The sequence below is a fragment of the Mobula birostris genome, chromosome 7 (genome assembly GCF_030028105.1).
Source record: "Mobula birostris isolate sMobBir1 chromosome 7, sMobBir1.hap1, whole genome shotgun sequence".
Taxonomy (NCBI): Eukaryota; Metazoa; Chordata; class Chondrichthyes; order Myliobatiformes; family Myliobatidae; genus Mobula; species Mobula birostris.
In genome coordinates this window covers 153450690-153469381 of record NC_092376.1, presented here as the reverse complement: position 1 = coordinate 153469381, position 18692 = coordinate 153450690, and the positions used below count along the sequence as shown (strand labels likewise).

The following is an 18692-nucleotide window of genomic DNA, read 5'->3' as shown; positions in this document are numbered from 1 at the left end:
AACGGTCATATCCGGAACGGAGGGGTCACAGTCGGTGACCACAGAAGACATAAAAGGGTTCGCCCGAAAGCTAACTGCGAAGAACATCAAAGGTCTGTTTGAATCAAAATTTGCATTCTCTCTCTCTCTCCAATGGCACAACAGCGATTACTGCGAACTATACTAAGCTGAACTGAACTCTGCGTCACTTGAGACTGATCATTTTACCCCTAGACTGCGATAAAGCTTGGTTGATTCCTATTTACCCTAGTTCTGTGTATATGTGTGTTTTATCATTGCTAACCTGTTGCATTTATACCCTTATGATTAGAGGACTGTGTTTCTTATTTCTTTAATAAAACTTTATTAGTTTCTGTTAAACCAGACTCCAACTAAGTGGTCCATTTCTGCTGGTTTGGCAACCCAGTTATGGGGTACGTAACAATGAGTAGAGGGATCCTGAAGCTCCCTAAAAATGGCTACACAGGTTGATAGAGTGGATAAGAAGGTACATGCTATGCAAGTATTTATTGGTCAAGGAATTGAATTTAACTGCCAGAAAGTTGTATTGCAACTTTATGAACCTCTAGTTAGGCTACATCTGGAATATTGCATTCATTTCTGGCCACCCCATTATAAGAAGGATGTGGAGGCTTTGGGGAGGGTGCAGAAGAGGTTTACCAGGATGCCTGGATTAGAGGGAGGGCACTTGCTATAAGGAGAGATTGGGCAAACAAGTGGTTGTCTCTGAAATAGCTGAGGCAGAGGGACACAGACAGATCTTTAGATTAGATTATGAGGACACGCAGTCCTCTTTTATTCTCATTTAGTAATGCCTGCATTAAGAGATGATACAATATTCCTCTGGTGTGATATCACAGAAACACAGGACAGACCAAGACTGAAAAACTAACAAAATCACATAATTATAACGTATGGTTACAACAGTGCAACAATACCATAACTTGATGAAGAACAGGCCATGGCACAGTAAAAAAGTTCAAAGTCTCTCGAATGTCCCACGTCTCACGCAGGTGGGAGAGGCACAGTGTGTGTTATAAGAGTGTGAGAGACACAGACAGAGTAGGCAGCCAATATATTTTTCCCAGGGTTAAAATTTCTAACAACAAAGAGCATGCATTTAAGGTGAGATGGGGTAAATTCAGAGGAGCTGGTCCAGGCATGTTATTTTACACAGTGGTGGGTGCCTGGAATGTGCTGCCTGGGGTGATGGTAGAGATAAATGTGGCAGGGATGTTCAAGAGACACATGAAAGTGTATGCAATGAAAGGATATGGACATTGTGTTGGCAGAAGAGATTAGTTTAGTGTATATTTGATTACTAATTTAATCAGCTCAACTCAACATGGTGGGCTGTAGGATCTGTGGCTGAGCTGTGTTGTTTTATGTTCTTTAAGTCAGCAGGATACAAAAGGATAAATAAAGTGCTAATTTACTGGGCATCTGGCCAGCACAACTAGTGAAAGATTGTGTAGTTCCATGAAGTTATTTCAATTGTTAAAACAATATTTCTTGCAGATTTTCTAGATGATTTCTAAATGACATTTTAAACTGTATTAAACAAACTGACTTGCTATCAAACAGTATATATTTAAAGCATGTTTTCCATCCCAAATATTATCAGCACAGGAATTGTTCTCTCTCTCTTGTCATTTAAGGTGCCCATTTTAACCTACTACTTTGACTAAGGCATTATTTAATGGTCTCAATATATGGCTTGCACTCTCCTTTCTAAAATAAAATCAACAAATGTTGGAACTATTCAGCAGGCCAGTGAGAATGTGTGGAGAGAAAAGTAACTAACGTTTTTGGTGAATGACTTTTCATCAGGCCACTAAGATGTTCTGCTGTTAAGGTCTTTGATTGATATTAACTTGCAACTGTACTCAAGTTGAATGAAAAGACAGCACCATTGATGTTGGAATAGTAACATTAATGTTTATCTCTTTTAATGTCATTTTCCCTGCTATCTGAAGCTTCCCCCTCCCTTTTGCCTTCATTAGATTCAGAGCTGCCTGTGGACTCATCTTCAGCTGCAAGCATGGATAGTTGTTCTTCTATAGAATTATTCCGAGAGGCAGATGGTAAATACTGCATTAATTCAGCAATAAATGGAATAGCTCCTTCAATCTGTTTATTTTTGGAATAGCTTGCTTTTGGCAACTGTTTTTGAAATGGTAATGTTTGCTTTTAGTCAAGATTCTTCAAGATTAATGGAGGATATCTTCATTCACAAGTAACTTAATTGTAGGTAGTGACATTTACCTGTGAAGAAATCTAGCATCTTTAGAAGTATAATTTTATTTGTGAATGTGTGCTTGGTTCATTATTTTTCTTGGAACATGCATGTCTAGGAGTTCAGTACTGTATTGCTAAATGCATTAGATGATTGTAACAAGTGCTACGTCACTAGAAGATATTCATTCATTTGAAGTCTTTAAAATCAGTTAAAAAAATTTATTTGTATAAAGAAAATAAATTCAGAAAATATAAATTTATCCAAGGTTTGCCTTAGTCCCTGGTACAGGTCGCTGAGGTAGGTTCCCCTCTCTGAATACTGGCTGAGGACGTCTGGAAGCATACTCGCTTGCTGATTAGTAGTAGTCCAACTTCCAGCACGTCTATGATTTGCAGTTGTCTCAATCATGCCCTGAATCCCCAAATGGAGCAGATACCTAAACTATGCTGTAGCCAAGAATAATATTAGCTTTATGATGCATTCACTGTCCCAGGTATTCAAATAAATATTCATTAAAAAAACTGGATGTCAAAAACATCAAATAAACACAAGTCAGTTGCACATAATTGATGTAAATTTCAGGTTATTTTTAAGAGTTGAAACTAAAACTAAGCAGTGAACATCATCTGAAGGTTTTATATGTGCGCTATGCTAAAATTGAGATTTCACTGGTCCTTCAGCTCATATTGCTTCACTTAGCATATATTCATAAACATAAAAAATTACAGCACAGTGCAGGCCATTCTGCCCATGATGATGTGTTGAAGTTTTAACCTATTCTAATATCATTCTAATCCTTCCTTCCTATATAGCTTTCCATTTTTCTATTATCCATGTGCCTATCTAAGAGTTTATTAAGTGCCCCAAAGTATCTACCTTTACCACCACACCTGGCAGGGCATTCCACACACCCACCAATCTCTCTTTAAAGAACCTGCCTTTGACATCACTTGGCTGTAATCACCTTAAAATTATGCCCCCTCATATTAGTGATTTCTGCGCTGGGAAAAAACCTCTGGCTATCCACTTGATCTATGCCTCTTATCACATATGCCTCATCTAGTCACCTCCTATTTGCCTTCACATCAATAAGAAAAGCCCTAGCTTGCTCTACCTATTCTCATTGACATGTTCTAACCCAGGCAACATCTTGGTAAATCTCTGCATCCTCCCTAAAGCTTCCACATCCTTCCTATAATGAAGCGACCAGAACTGAACACAATGTTCCAAGTGTGGTCTAACCAGGGTTTCATAGAGCTACAATATTGAGCAAGATGGCAAACCTCTTAAGTATAATATATATAAAATTTCCTCTTAACATTGGACTTCTAAATCACATCAATGATCTTCGGTTCCCACAATCGATTGATGAACCCTGCCTAGTCAGGCACAGCGCCTTTTAAGGTTCATCACCATGACTGAAAGCAAGACAGAAGAGGTGAATCCAGGCCAGGCTGAAATGCAGAGTGATGAAGCTCCCTCTACCCAGCATCTTGTTGGTAGATGTGCTATCGCTGGAGAATAAAACTGAGGACCTGAGATTAAGACTGCAGTGTCAGAGGCAGATAAGAAACATCTCAATTATTTGCTTTATTGAAACTTGGTTATCTGCGGATATGTCAGACACAGAAGACAAACCAGAAGGATTTATGATTTACAGAATGGACCGAACTGTGGGCTTGGCTAAGACAGAGGGAGGAGGCATGTGTTTTATGGTCTGATCTCATTGGTGCTTTGACATGGTGGTTATGTTAAACTCGTGCTCCCTCAACTTGGAACACCTAACAGTCAAATGTCGTCCATTCCATTTGCCTTGGCTGTTCTCATCTGTGATCCTGACTGCAGCTTGTATACCACCAGTGGCTGACTATAAGCAAGCACTCGCAACACTGCATGATGTCATCTGTAGACAAGAAACAGTCCATCTCGATGCATTTCAAACAGCTGGAAACCTCAACTAGGTTTCTTTGAAGCAAACCCTGCCCAACTACCACCAGCATATAACCTGTAGCACCAGAGGTCCCAACATACTAGTCCACTGCTACACTCTGATAACGAATGCCTACTGTTCCTTACCCAGAATGTATTTTGGTAATCAGTTTGCTTGGCTGCCCTCCTACCTGCATAGAGGCAGAACTTAAAAAGCAAGGCTCCAGAGATTCAAGCACTCATTTAGAGATCTGAATGAATACACCATGGCTGTAATAGACTTCATTAAAAACAGCTGTAGATAAATGTGTCCCCACTAAATCATTTACAGTCTTCACCATGCCATTCTCTTTTCCCACTATTGCTATCAGGTTGAACGGACAAGAGCCTCAGGACTCGCACTACCAGGTTCAAGAACAGTTACTTCCCCATAAGCATAAGACTTGTGAACAAAGGGGATAACTACACTCACTTGGCCATCCACTGAGTTCCCACAACCAATGATGTCACTTTAAGGCCACACACACAAATGCTGGAGGAACTCAGCGGGCCAGGCAGCATCTATGGAAAAGAGTAAATGGTTGACATTTTGGGCTGACTGATAACGAAAGATGTGATAGTGAAAGATAGCAAGTTTAGGGAACCTTGGTTTTCAAGAGATACTGAGACCCTGGTTAAGATTTTTTAAAAAAGTACTTAGCAGGTTGGAACAAATGAAGTATTTATGGAGTGTAAAAATACAAGAAAACACTTAAGAAAGAAATCCGGCGGGCTAAGAGAGTTGAGGTTGCTCTGGCAGAGAAGGTTAAGGAGAATCCTAAGGGATTTTACAGGTATGTTAAGAGCAAAAGGATTGCAAGGGACAAAATTGGTCCTCTGGAAGATCAGAATAGTAATCTATGCGTGGAGCCAAAAGAGATGGGGCAATCTCAAATGGATTTTTTGCATCTGTATTTACTTAGGAGACAAAACAGATGTCTATAGAAGTGAAGAAGTGGCATTGACTTCACTTCCGTGTACAGATCACAGAGGAGGTGGTGTTTGCTGTCTTGAGGCAAATTGGGATGGATAAATCCCCAGGGTTTATCAAGGTTTACCCTTGGACCCTGTGGGAGGCAAGTGTAGAAATTGCAGGAGTCTTAGCAGAGATATTTAAATCATCTTTAACAATAGGTGAGGTTTTGGAGAATTGGAGGATAGCTAATGTTGTTCCACTGTTTAAGAAAGGCTTTAAAAGTAAACCAGGAAAGTATAGTGCAGTGAGCCTGACATCAGCAGTGGGAAAGTTATTGGAAGATATTCTAAGGAACCAGATATATAAGTATTTGGATAAACATGGACTGATTAGGGATAGTCAGCATGGCTTTGGGTGTGCTAGGTCATATCTAACCAATCTCAGAGTTTTTCAAGGATGTTACCAGGAAAGTTGATAAGGCAAGGGAGTGCATATTGTCTACATGGACTTTAGCAAAGTATTTTTGACAAGGTTCCCCCATAGGAAATTACTCAGGAAGGTTCAGTCATTTGGCATTCAGGATGAGGTAGTAAATTGGATTAGGCATTGGCTTTGTGGGTGAAGCCAGGGAGTGGTAGTAGATGGTTGCCTCTCTAACTGGAGTCCTGTGACGAGTGGAGCGCTGCAGGGATTGTTGTTACATCTGTTGCTTGTCATCTATATCAGTGATCTGGAAGATAATGTGGTTAACTGGATCAGCAAATTTGCAGGTGACACCAAGATTGGGAATGTTGTGGACAACGAGAAAGACAGGCCTTGCAGTGGGATCTTGACCAGCTGGAAAAAATGGTCTGAAAAAATTGCAGGTGAAATTTAAAGCATTGAAAAGTACTGTAGAATAAGGGAATCTTGGAGTACAGGCCCATAATTCATTGAAAATGGCATCACAAGTAGATAGGGTCATAAAGAAAGCTTTTGGCACATTGGCCTTCATAAATCAAAGTATTGAGTACAGGACATGGCGTGTTAGGTTGAAGTTGTACAATACATTGGTGAGGTCTAATTTGGAGAGTTGTGTGCAGTTTTGTTCACCTACCTACAGGAAATATATAAGTAAGGTTGAAAGTGTGCAAAGAAAATTTACCAGAATGTTGCCGGGACTGGAGGGCCTGAGCTATTTGCAAAGATTGAATAGGTTATAGCTTTATTCCTTGGAATGTAGAAGATTGAGGGGAGATTTGATAGAGATTTACAAAATTATGAGGAGTATAAGGTGGTGTAAATAAAATAGGCTTTTTCCATAGAGGCTGGGTAGGATTACAACTGGAGGTCATGTGCTAAGGGTGAAAGGTGAAAAGTTTAAGGGGAACATGAGGGGAAATTTCTTCAGTCAGGGTAAGGAGTGTGATACAAGCTGCCAGCACAAATGGTGCATGTGAGTGCAATCTCAATATTTGAGAGAAGTCTGGAAAGGTATACAAATGGTAGGGGTATGGAGGGCTCTGGTGGGAATAGGCAGGTTAAATGTTTTGGCATGGACTAGATGGGCCAAAGGGCTCGTTTCTGTGCTGTACTTTTCTATGACTATGATAACATGCTGTCATTTCAACTTGCAGATCATACTTGTGTGCAGCAGGAAGATATTGGCTGGTTCTGTTACAAAAATTCTACTCTTCTGGACAATAGTAAAGCAGCAAACATTGATGTAGTACCTCAGCCTTCAAATCTCTCAGATATTTTGGGTAATATGTGCTTCTGTGATCATCTTGCGTTAAAACTGTTTATTTGTACGCATGTATTAGTTCAATGAGTAAAAGCTGCAGATAATAAAAGAATGCTTTTATTATTTCAGAAATTTACCTTGTAATAATAGTTTCTTTTGGATTTCAGAGCACTCTGGAAATATTACAAAAGAAAGAAACTTCAAGTAAGGTTTTTGCTGGTTAAAACAATTATGAAATAATGTTAATGCTGTCACTGCAAGCAAATGCAAAGCTCCCATTTCTAATAATACCTCTTATTAAAGTTAACAAGTTTAATGTTGTTCTGAAAGACGGATGGCAGTATTATCAGTGTGAGTAGAAATGGCAAAGGTAATGCAGTAAATATGGAGGAAGGTAAATGGGAGACAGCAAACTGGCAAAAATAATTTGAAGAAATAATTCAAAGAATGCATCTGAGATTATTCCTGAAATATTTGGAAAAGGGATCACTATGATAGAATTTTTTTTTACAGTTGCTGAAACTCAGAGACCAGACATTACAATCTTAAAGCCAGTTTTTGTAAACTTGAATGCAGCAATGGCTTAAGTGTTTTCCATTAAATCAGCAGTGTGAAAAAAGTAATTTGGAAATTTTCAAACAATTTCATTTCCATTGAGAACATTAATAACTCAAGAAGAAAAGTGATCCCTTCAGAGCTAGCAAAATAGATTGATTATGTATTTTAACAATCTAATACAAATGGGCTGAAGTTGATCAGAGAGAAAAGATCAAATATGAGACTAAATTAACAAGGTTTGTATTAGGGATTTTTTTTATTTATAGATAGAGGTGGAAAAGATGGTTCAAGAAATGTTAATGGTTTATAAAGAAAGAACTGTAGTATTGAATATTTTTCTTTACTGTAGAAAATAGAAATTGCAGAAATGTAGAGAAACTAGAGTCTTGTAACAATGAGGAACTTTGTTTATCAGTGATGAAAAGTTACAGCTGTCCCTTCATTAACAAAGAGGTTAAGTTCCTAGGGAACTTCTTTTGGAAGTGTATAAGATGATAAGATGCATTGATAGAGTGTACAATGCATTTTCCCAATGTGTAAATGGCTAATAGGAGAGAGCATAACTTTAAGGTGATTGGAGGAAAGTGTAAGAGGGTTGTCAATGGTAAATTTTCTATGTAGAATGGTAGGTTCGTGGAATACATTGCCTGGGGTTGTGGTCAAGGAAAATGCATTAGGGACACTTAAGGGACTCTTAGGTAGGCACCTGGATCAAAAAGAATAGAGCGCTATGCAGGAGGGAGGTGTTAGATTGATCTTGGAGTAGGTTAAGATGTCAGCACCATATCATAGGCCAAAAAGCCTGTACTGTTCTATGTTCTATAACTTTCCTACCATTGATGTTAGACTTTCTGTTGTTAGATTACCTGATAGTACTGCTGCACTACTTGAATGTAGGTTTCACAAAGTTCAAAAATTTCTGTCAGAGCCCCCATAAATCTCTCCTCTTGCCTCTCCTGAGAATTTATTCTGTCTTTTAGGCTGCTAAGACACCTGATGCCTCCTCCCTTTTTTATTGGGGTAACTGTACAAAATGGGAGGTAAACCTCTGCAAAGCCCATGAGTTTTCCATCCACAATGGCAACACTGGAGAAGCTCTACTTTTCACAATGATCTTTTGGGTAACCACTCCCTTCCAATGTTTTGTACTAACATTACTCAAATGTGCTTTTGGTTTTAGAAACCATGTGACAGATGGAACTGAGGTGTATGGAACGTTTCAACCTATTTTGGTTACAGCTGCAGGTATTGGTTACCACAATGATCATCTTCCTATTCCAGTCAACGTTCACTTGACCAGCTTCTTGCCCCCGTCCTCTATAAAATTCATCTCATTGAAATTTCCAAACATACTCAACATCCTGTCCAAAGTTCACATGTACTTTCTCTTGTTTGTTGACCTGGCTTGGCTTCTATCGCTAGAGAATCTTGTAATATGCCTTCAAATTTCCTGCAATCATGTTTAACATTCCATTTTTGCCTCATCAAATTCAAAAACCTGATATACTTAATAAAATATTTTACCAAATAATAGCAACAATATTAAAAACATTTTATAAATTGCATCAGAATTTTAACAACAGAAATAAGGAACTGAGTTCAAAATGGGAAATAATTTTAAAGGAAGTGAATTATCTACAGAAAGCTTAGGCCTCATAATTTAAGCCTTTTGATCCACAATCTTGTGTTGTGATTTCCCATATTTATGTTTCCTGGAACTACTTGTCTGAATCCCTCCATTTAGATGTTTGACTGTGCCATGGTGCCAAAATCCAAGTAACAAAGATGATCTTTGTGATCTTGGTTGTCCTTTTTGACAGATTAATTCCATCATCCTCCTTCGGTCCTTCCCACCATGATCCAACTGGGTTTCTATTTTTATTTATCCTGAAATATGGACATAAAAAAAAAGCTCTGTAAAGTTTATTTTCTGTTAAAACTGCTCATGTTTCTCCTGGAAATTTAAGATAATGTGGAAAATTGAAGGCATTGTCTTTGTACATTAGTTGTTACCTCTAATTCCCCCTCTGGCATTTTAATATTATTAAGAACCTTTGTTTCTTATCTGACTTGAGATGAGCTTTGGACTACTAAAAGAATATGGCTGAAGAAATTCCTCTGTGTCTCAGTTGTAAAGTTACATCCCTTTATTTACAGGCTGGCAGATCATGTGGGCATGTGGCCAAGTGGTTAAGGCATTCGACCTGTAGGTCGTGAGTTCGAGCCTGATCCGAGGCAGCATGTTGTGTCTTTGAACAAGGCACTTAACCATACAGTGCTCTGTGACGACACGGGTGCCAAGCTGTATCGGCCCTTGCCCTTCCCTTGGTGTTGTGGAGAGGGGAGACTTGCAGCATTGGCAACTGCCGGTCTTCCTTACAACCTTGCCCAGGCCTGCACCCTGGAGAGTGAAGACTTTCCAGGGGCAGATCCATGGTCTCAGAAGACTAACAGCAGATCATAGACTCTACTAATAATGAAACATTCTTTGCTCATCTACTTTATCCAGAGTATTTGAAACCATCACCCCACTGCCTTCCGGTGCCTCTACTTTTTAAAATTTTGATCCCTGCTTACATATTTTTCTATGACTTTGGTCATTCTTATTTCTGTAATCTCCTCCGGATGTTACATGTTCCTTCAATTCTGTTCATGTGATCTGAGTAAACATACAGTATAAATTCCATCTACATTTTTCATTCCAATTGAGATGGCCAAATAAGTATTGCCCAACCTTAAGGTTAATTTTTTCCTCATCACAATTCAACAACAGGATTTACCTTTTCCCATCACATTTTAATCTGCATGAAAGTGGAATTCACTCTGTAAATGTAGAACCCTTGCATTGTCAAATAATATATAGAATTCATTTTAGTCTTATGCTGTGATACATTAATTTTATGTTGCCATCAGGTATCTTATTTTTTTAATAAGGTAAAAGCATCTCTAAATTTCGTCCTGACAATGAGCAGAAAAGGAAGTGTGCAATTTCCATTTCGTCAAAGAAGAAAAACATAGTAAGTTTGTGTCTTGTATCTTGTAACATCATCGTAGATTACAATTGTTTGTAGTAACTGTATAATGGAAAATATATTGCATTAAATATTGTGAAGAGTGAGTCAAAATTTTTATATGAGTATCCTTTGTTCTCTCAAACATTTGGGGTTTAGCTTTTCAAGTTGGGAGCTCTATCCAACAGACTAATAGGGCAGTAGTCTGGTGTAATAATATTTGTTGAACCATATCTTACAAATAAGATCCCAATCCCTGTATAGGTCCAGTTTTTGATCCATAGACCAAGAAAACTGTGTCAAGTAATATTTTCCTAGAGAACAGAGCAAAAGAAGTAAAGATAGCAACTTAGCTTTTCTCTGAGTTCTGAGACTTTTAATTGAACAATTTATTTTTGTCATCTTATTTAATGCATATTTTAATGAAACATAGATTGTGAAAACATTTGCTTTTGACACCCACCATTCTGTGCATTTTTTAAAAAAGGGCTGCACTTGACATCTACTCTGTTATGTTTTGTAACTCCAAAGCACAAAGAAACTAATTGAAAGGAAAACGAGAGCCATGAGATAAATGTGTGTACTTTGTTTTTACTTTAAAGTGAAGCATGCACATATCACGTGGTAGTGTTGTGATGTATGCAATTCCCTTATTTTACATATAACCCATAATGAATTATTTAAACTAACAATGCTTAGTTAAACAATATATTTACAATATTATTCCAATACTACTGAAATATTAAATACACAACACTCCTCCCTGCTTAGCTATAAACTCCCAACCAATATAGAATGCATCTCAGCTATATACATAGTATGCTATATAATCCATTTACCATATAGACATCCAGAGCATTGTAAGTTGTCCCATTCAAGTCTAAAGATTTAATTGCTGTGGAGGCTTTCTTACTCTTGTTGGATAATGTCTTTACTGACAAGCAAGATTACTCTGCTTGACAGGTGAGACTTGTGGCTATGAAACAATCTTGGGTTATAGGGCCTCATCCGTGGTGGTTGTAGGAGTTGACTCTGAGGCTTAAGGAAGTGGTTCTGACAGCTCTGGACACCTTTCTTGTCCTTTTCTCAGCTTTTCTCTCTCTGAAGCTGCTTCAATTTTTGCTTATCTTTCTCTTTTTCACCTTCCTTTTTCTTTTCATTTCTTGTGAATATCTCTGAATTTTCTAATTTTTCAAAATTAAGTCTCATTTATCCTCTTCAATTTCATGCTATAACTTTAATGCACACAGCTTAGATTCTTGTTTGTTATACTCACGAAAGCCGAATGCTTGCAACTTTCTTGAAGCTCCTTGAATTTTCTTCCAGCTTAAAACCATATTTCGCAAGTAACTGCTTGATTAACATATTAGAAGCTTTCTCAGATATGTTGTCTACCAAATCTGTTGTAGTCAGACAACAGCTTTTGTCACTTTCATGATTCCTCTAAGTAGCATGGCCCTTCCTTGGTCCAATATGCTTTCCAACCAGAGGCACAGGAATTAGCATCAACACCTGTTTGTTCTCTGTTGGTTAACAGTTCATGCTGTACAGCATGGAAACAGTCATGGCCTCATCCAGTACCTTCCTTAACTTGCTTTCAGTTGACATTTGCAGGGCATGTGGCATGCAACTGGGGGTGGATTTCTAATCAAGTAGTTGTCTCAGTCATTCACACCCCATAATGCTAGCCCTCCTTATTTTTTCCACGTACAGGCCTAATTTGCCTTGGTTATTTCACGGTTTTGACTGTCATTCCCACAGGAACTATATTTTCTCCAATATAAGTTCTTAACTGGATATTTGCAGGTTTCAGTTGAGTACCTTTGATCAGGCAGGCCAGCTTCTGTTTGGATGCTGCGATTTTGTTCATGTTCACTTTTATTCTGCAGCTCTGTCTACTGTTTCCATTGATATAGTAATTTCAATTGCCCTTTTAAATCGAAGTTGTGCTTCAGTTATGAGAATTTTTTAAACACTTTCTTGTAAGATTCCACAAACTAAATGATCACTTAGTGCATTATTAAGCCCATTACCAAACTAACAATGCTCAGGCAAATTCTTCAAAGTTCAAAGAATATTTATTATCAAAGTATGTATCCTTGCAGCTACAAAACAAGGAAACCCAATAGAACCCATTATAAAAATGAAACACGCAATGTGCAGAAATAAAAACAAATCATGCAAACAATAAAATTAAGAAAATAACATCCAGAACTGAAGTTCATTGAAATGAGTCCACCGCTGCAGCTGATCTGAGGCTACGTCCACACTATACCAGATAAATCCGTAACCGAAGCATTTTCTCTTCGTTTTGACCCTCCGTCCATACTGAAACGGCATTTTCCTCCCCTGAAAACGGAGATTTTCAGAAACGCTCTCCAGAGTGAATAAATCTGAAACTGACTAATATCCGGTGTAGTGTGTACGGGGTAACTGGCTATTTTTAAAACCTCTGTCATGACGTGACGGAACAAATGGTGGCGGAAATGCGGCATTTCATTGTTTTCTTAAATGCGACCTCCAACACCACAACAATATCTGACAATAGATGTGTAACAGCCTAATGTAACATTGTATGGAAATACAAGATAACACTGATGCAGACATGTTTTATACGTTTAACAAGGTGCTTTACAGTATTAATGTATTGCTTGTGCATACATTCAATAGATGCAATTGTCACTTTTGCCCAGTAACTGGTTTTATTGCACATGTTAAATACTACAAAATAATACACAAAGACGTGGCAAAAGTAAAGGCAAACAAATGAGGTAACAGCAAATTTCACTTTTGCCCAGTAACAAGCCTTATTGCATTTAGTTGTAGCTGTTGTCCCTTTCATCGGTGAAGAGACTATGGCTGTAGGAAATGTTTCTGGACAAACGTGCACCAAGTATCCTGTTTCCTCTTGTTTTCTGTGCGTCCTGCGCTTGCCCAGTAGGAGGAGATTCGCCCAAATATCCGTTTTAGTGTAGACAGAGGTATTTTTAAAAATGCTTAGTGTGGATGCCTGTTGTTTTTACGCAAAACCGGCGTTTTCAAAATTATCCAGTCGAGTATGGACGTAGCCTGAGAGCCTGATTGTGGCAGGCCACGGCCTTAATTCAGTGCAGCAATGACAACCTTGCGGAGCAGTGAGCTGAACACTGACCTCTCCTTGTCTCCTGCCCTGACACCCTGACTTTCAATCTGGCCTGGTGCTTAATTGGCCAAACCTTTAGTCATTCCTCACTCTTGGACTTCGGCCTGGCCCCCGCTGCTTCGACTGTACCTCACCTCCACTTGCTTTGCTCGGTTCTGCTGAATCAAACCACCTCCAATGGCCAAGCATTGGCTCATTCCCTGCTCTTGAGCTCAGGCCCTACTGCCTCGACTTGGCTGTCCCTGCCATGCTGCAACCGTCCTGCATCTTCGAGACTTCAGTTCAAACAGGTCTTACAGATGACTCAAAAGCTCAAGCAGTCTATTGATTGTAGTGATTATATCTGAGAAAAAGTATGTCTAATAGAGTAATCTATAGTTTTGTTCGCCTGCAGCAAATTTTCACTATGTTTATGCTTCAAATTTAGATAAGCAAATAGGCAGTAGGTTGTGTGGAGAATGAAATATCAGAAGGCATGCATCTATCTGCATGATATTCTGTGTTGCAAGTTTATTACGGTAGTTAGTCATGTGGACGGAGGTGTGGTAAAAGCAAAGGGTTAGTTATGTATTCATGCTTTATTCTGGTTGGTTTATTGCTGGGAACACTTGGGTGTCATACCTTGTATACTACTGAATTACATTTGAAATCACTTAAGTATGTTTAACATTGCTAGTCTTAGGTTATAATTTTCATTGCTTAAAGACTGTATGCTTTGCTAGTTGCTAATAAAGGGCTTTTGCTTTGGCTTTTTAAAGATTATTATTGGATTGATCAGAGAGCGCGTCATATAGGATAACTTCCCATGCTTGCTCTCTAGCAGCGGCATTGGTTTGTTCGAGTTGCCACTATAGACTCTTAGAGTTGAATAACCTGTTTCTTTGTTATATATCATATTGTTCTATGCATGACAACTGATGCTTGTAAAATGACCAAGATTAAACTATTGCACTTGAGTCAAAAAAAGTTTAGGCCTCATTATTAAATACTCATTTAAAGAAAAAAAAAATGCACATCTCTCTGACCTAGTTTTGCCAGCTCTCTGTGCTATTTTCCTTTCAATCATAAAATAGAAGGACAATTTACCCAGATTAGCTGAAATGGACTCCCTTTTGATTCCAGTTATAAAACCTAAAGTGTTCTGTAATCAACAATAGTTTCAGTTCTAAATGTCAGACAACAGCCTTCATCACTTTCATGATTCCTCTAGGTAGCATGGTCTTTTCTTGGTCCAATATGCTTTCCAACAAGAAGCACAGAAATTGGCCCCAAGCTGCGGGTTTGCCTGCTGCTACAGTCCAGCAGAGGAGACGCCTGAGGCGCTGTAGCGTGGCATCCGTGCTCGGTTGGGGGCTGGCTCTCCCATCAGTGCTGCCCCTCTATTGTTTGATAGGTGGAACGATAGGCTGCTATGAACCATCAATTTGTGGAACTTGTTACTCACGGTCTTGGACTAGAAAATGTGTTTTCTTGCATTTTCCTTCTTGCTATTTTGAATGCATGTGTATGTTTTGCATGCTGGCTCACTCGGCTGTATTCATGTATGGTTGAGTAATAATTAACTTTGATTTGAAATGTCTGAGAAACTGTGATTGCTGAAACAGATGGCAAGTAGTTGCGGATATCTGGATACAATTTGATCAGTGATTTGAGGAACAGTAAATCATTTTGATTGTTTTCAAAATGTAAGGTCTCATGCAGAATAATTTGAAGCCGAAGGTATTTGCTAAGGACGTGGGTATATCTATAGAAGCAAACCTTGGTGGATGCTTTATCAGAAGTAACGGTGGTGATGAAAGTTCACCGCTGTGGAATTTACTCTGTACAATGTTGTAGCAAAATGAAGAAAGACCTCCTGACATTTGGCAATCGTTCTTAATGCAACCTAATATTTGCATCTTTCAAATGAAACAAAACTAAAGTTTTGCCTTTTTAATAGAAGCATTAAAATATACCTGGTTATAGGCTATTGAGTAGGATTTCATACTGGTAATCCAACATGCCTTAATTTAAATGATCGTTAGCTATAGGTTTGCAGGTGGACATTAAATTGTTTGTCTTAACACTGCTTGTTTTGGCCAAGCCGATTGAGCTCAGCTGGGTCTTCCATTCAGGAAGCCAGTTATCCTTCCAGGAAGCCCGCGAGCTCTCTGCTTCGTCTTTTGAGCAGAATAAAACTACCCATGTTGTCATGCAATTGGGTGAACTTGTTTTCCATTGAACAACATCTTCAACTCCACATAGTTCCCTCAGATCAAAGATATAGCTGTGGGTCCAAGTTAGGCCTTTGTTTTTGTATGATACAATGAATAGTCTCTTTGCTCCGACTCAAGACCTCTCCATCAGTACTTTGTGCTGTTTCCTGCACTCAAAAAGAATTGGAAAAATCCTTAAATTTAAAAACTTGACCCTACTTAAGATGGCGCCGGTAATTGGCCACTCTGCGTGTGCTGTCCCAAGCAAACGGCCCTCTACACTATCCTATACCCGAGAAACCCTTCTAAGCCTCCAATCTGCTACATCTAGCAAGATCAACAACACCCTGGCGAAGCTGCTGACCCAGCTGGAGACCACCGCGCCAGAATTACTTCTTAAACTCCGGACCACACCTGGACCCGACCATCGAGGCCTGGTCCAAGGCCCGCCACGTTCCCGGAGATCTGCAGCCTGCTACCGTGCCAGAGAGCTTGGAGACGCCCATTCCGACCAGCACCTCTCCGTAGCAGACGACCACACAGAAGCGACGGCGGAGACCTTAAGGTGCCCCAGACGCTTCCCCAGAGCGACCACCGTAAAGCCCCGTTGGTGGCCATCCACAGCTGCCGGAAGTGAGGCCTCCGCCGCCGACCTCGGAAATCAAGCCCGAGGCTTGGCGGGAGCGGAGGCCTCCGCAACCGTGACTCGGCTACGGACTTGTTTCAGCCAGGAGCCCGGCCCTCCGGGATTAAGTGTCGGCTTCGGGGCCCAAACCAATTGACAGCCCAGGCCCCCGACTGCTGGAAGTGGCAGCGGAGCCTCCCCCATCACTCAGCTTGACCTGGAGCGCCCGACGACACAACCCACCAATCGATCCCCGTGGGATGCGTCCACCAACCTCAAAGAGCTGACAACAACACACTGCATCGATGGAAACCTGGAAAGATGCACTATTTACTGAGGAAGTGTGGGAAAAGAGCTGTGCTGCTGGTCAGATTGAAGCTGAGGGGCTTCAGGGTCCCTATGCCCACCATCCTACTAGCTAATGTGGAAGCCGTAGAGAACAAGGTGGATGAACTTAAAGGGAGACTCACCTACTGCAGGGAGATGCAGAACTGCTGTGTATTCTGTTTCACCGAGACCTGGCTCTCCTGTGCCATCCAACCGGAAGAATGTTCAATCCATTGGATGGACCGCACGGCATCTTCGGGCAAGACGAGGGGAGATGGTGTCTACCTACTGATCAACACTGCATGGTGCTCGGACACAGTGGCACTGACAAACTCCTGAGGCCCGGACCTGGAACACCTGTCAGTGAAGTGTCGTCGCTACTATCTGCCACAGGAATTCACCTCGGTCATACTGACGGCGGTCTACATTCCCCCCGCAAGCGGACGTGGAATGTGCTCTGAACATACTGTATGCCAACATCAGTGAACTTGAGACCAGGTATCCGGAGGCTTTGCTTATTACAGCCAGGGACTTTAACCAGGCCAACCTCAGAAAGGCACTGCCAAAGTTATACCAGCATGTCTCCTGCCCCACTAGAGGCCCGAATATACTTGACCACTGCTACACAGAAGTCAAGGATGCCTACCGTTTCGTCCCACGACCTCACTTCGGAACATGGGACCAGCAGGCCATACTCCTCCTCCCGGCTTACAAACAGAAACTGAAGTGGGAGGACACAGTGTCAAAAGTAGTGTCGCGTTGGACAGAGGAAACGGATGAGGTCCTTCGTGACTGCTTTGAATCGATGGACTGGTTAGTATTCAAGGGCTTGGCAGCTAACCTCAATGAGTATGCCTCAGCTGTCACGGAGTTTATTTGCAAATGCATGGAGGACTGTGTGTCTTGCAAGACGATCCGGGTATTCCCTAACCGGAAACCTTGGATGAATTATGAGGTCAAGTCCCTTTTAAAGGCTAGAGCTGTGGCTTTTAGGGTCCGGGGATACCAGTCGCTACACGGAATCCAGGCGTGAACTCCGGAAAGCCATTAAGGGCACCAAGAGGCAATATCGAGCCAAGTTGGAAGCCCAGGCTAACCAGAGGAATGCTAGTAGACTATGGCAGGGTCTAAATGAGATCACCGGGTGCAAAGAAAAGGCTGGGAATATCATTAACTGTGGCACTTCTCTTCCTGATGAACTTAACGTATTCTACGCAAGATTCGAACAGAAGAGCATCCCGCTCCCTCCAGATGAACTGGACCTGGTGGCATCGAGATTCATCGTCACCGAGGAGGACATTAGAAGGGCCTTCCTGAAGATAAATCCAAGGAAGGCGACGGGCCCAGATGGCATCCCGGGACGGGTTCTCTGGGCCTGTGCAAGCAAGCGAGCAAGCTGGAGTGTTTGTTGACATCTTCAACTGCTCCTTGCTTCAGTCTAAGATCCCCTCGTGTTTCAAGAACGCAACGATAATCCCAGTGCCGAAGAAGAGCAAGGTGGCATGCCTGAATGACTATCGACCTGTGGCTCTGATATCAATTGCTATGAAGTGCTTCGAGAGATTGGTTATGGCACACATCAACCACAGCCTACCGGTCAACTTCGACGCTTTGCAATTCGCCTACCGGAGCAACAGGTCAATGGCAGATGCCATCTCTCTGGCCCTACATTCCTCCTTAGAACACCTGGAGAATAAAGGCTCCTTTTCATTGACTACAGCTCTGCCTTTAATACCATCATTCCAAATAAACTGATTCCTATTCTTCGGAACCTGGGCCTTAGCACTCAGATCTGCAGCTGCAGCTTCAACTTCCTCACAGACAGGACCCAGGCTGTAAAAATAGGGGACAACCTGTTCTCTACAATTACTCTGAGCACCAGTGCCCCACAAGGCTGTGTACTCAGCCCCCTGCTGTACTCACTGTACACCCATGATTGTGTAGCCAAGTTTCCATCAAACTCAATATATAAGTTTGCTGATGACACA

The 18692-nt window shown here is 40.7% G+C and overlaps 1 protein-coding gene across 9 annotated transcripts in view; it reads left to right on the top strand.

Annotated features, from left to right (window-relative positions):
* LOC140200512 (uncharacterized) overlaps positions 1–18692 on the top strand; it is a 55764-nt gene that overhangs the window by 17674 nt on the left and 19398 nt on the right. For 8 of the 9 annotated variants that reach the window (XM_072263966.1, XM_072263959.1, XM_072263965.1 and 5 more), the window contains 5 exons: positions 1977–2084; positions 6740–6865; positions 7014–7050; positions 8585–8649; positions 10339–10421. In XM_072263966.1, the coding sequence (XP_072120067.1) occupies positions 1977–2084; positions 6740–6865; positions 7014–7050; positions 8585–8649; positions 10339–10421 (419 nt within the window). The remainder of the gene's footprint in view (positions 1–1976; positions 2085–6739; positions 6866–7013; positions 7051–8584; positions 8650–10338; positions 10422–18692) is intronic. The other variant, XM_072263960.1, reaches the window with a different exon arrangement.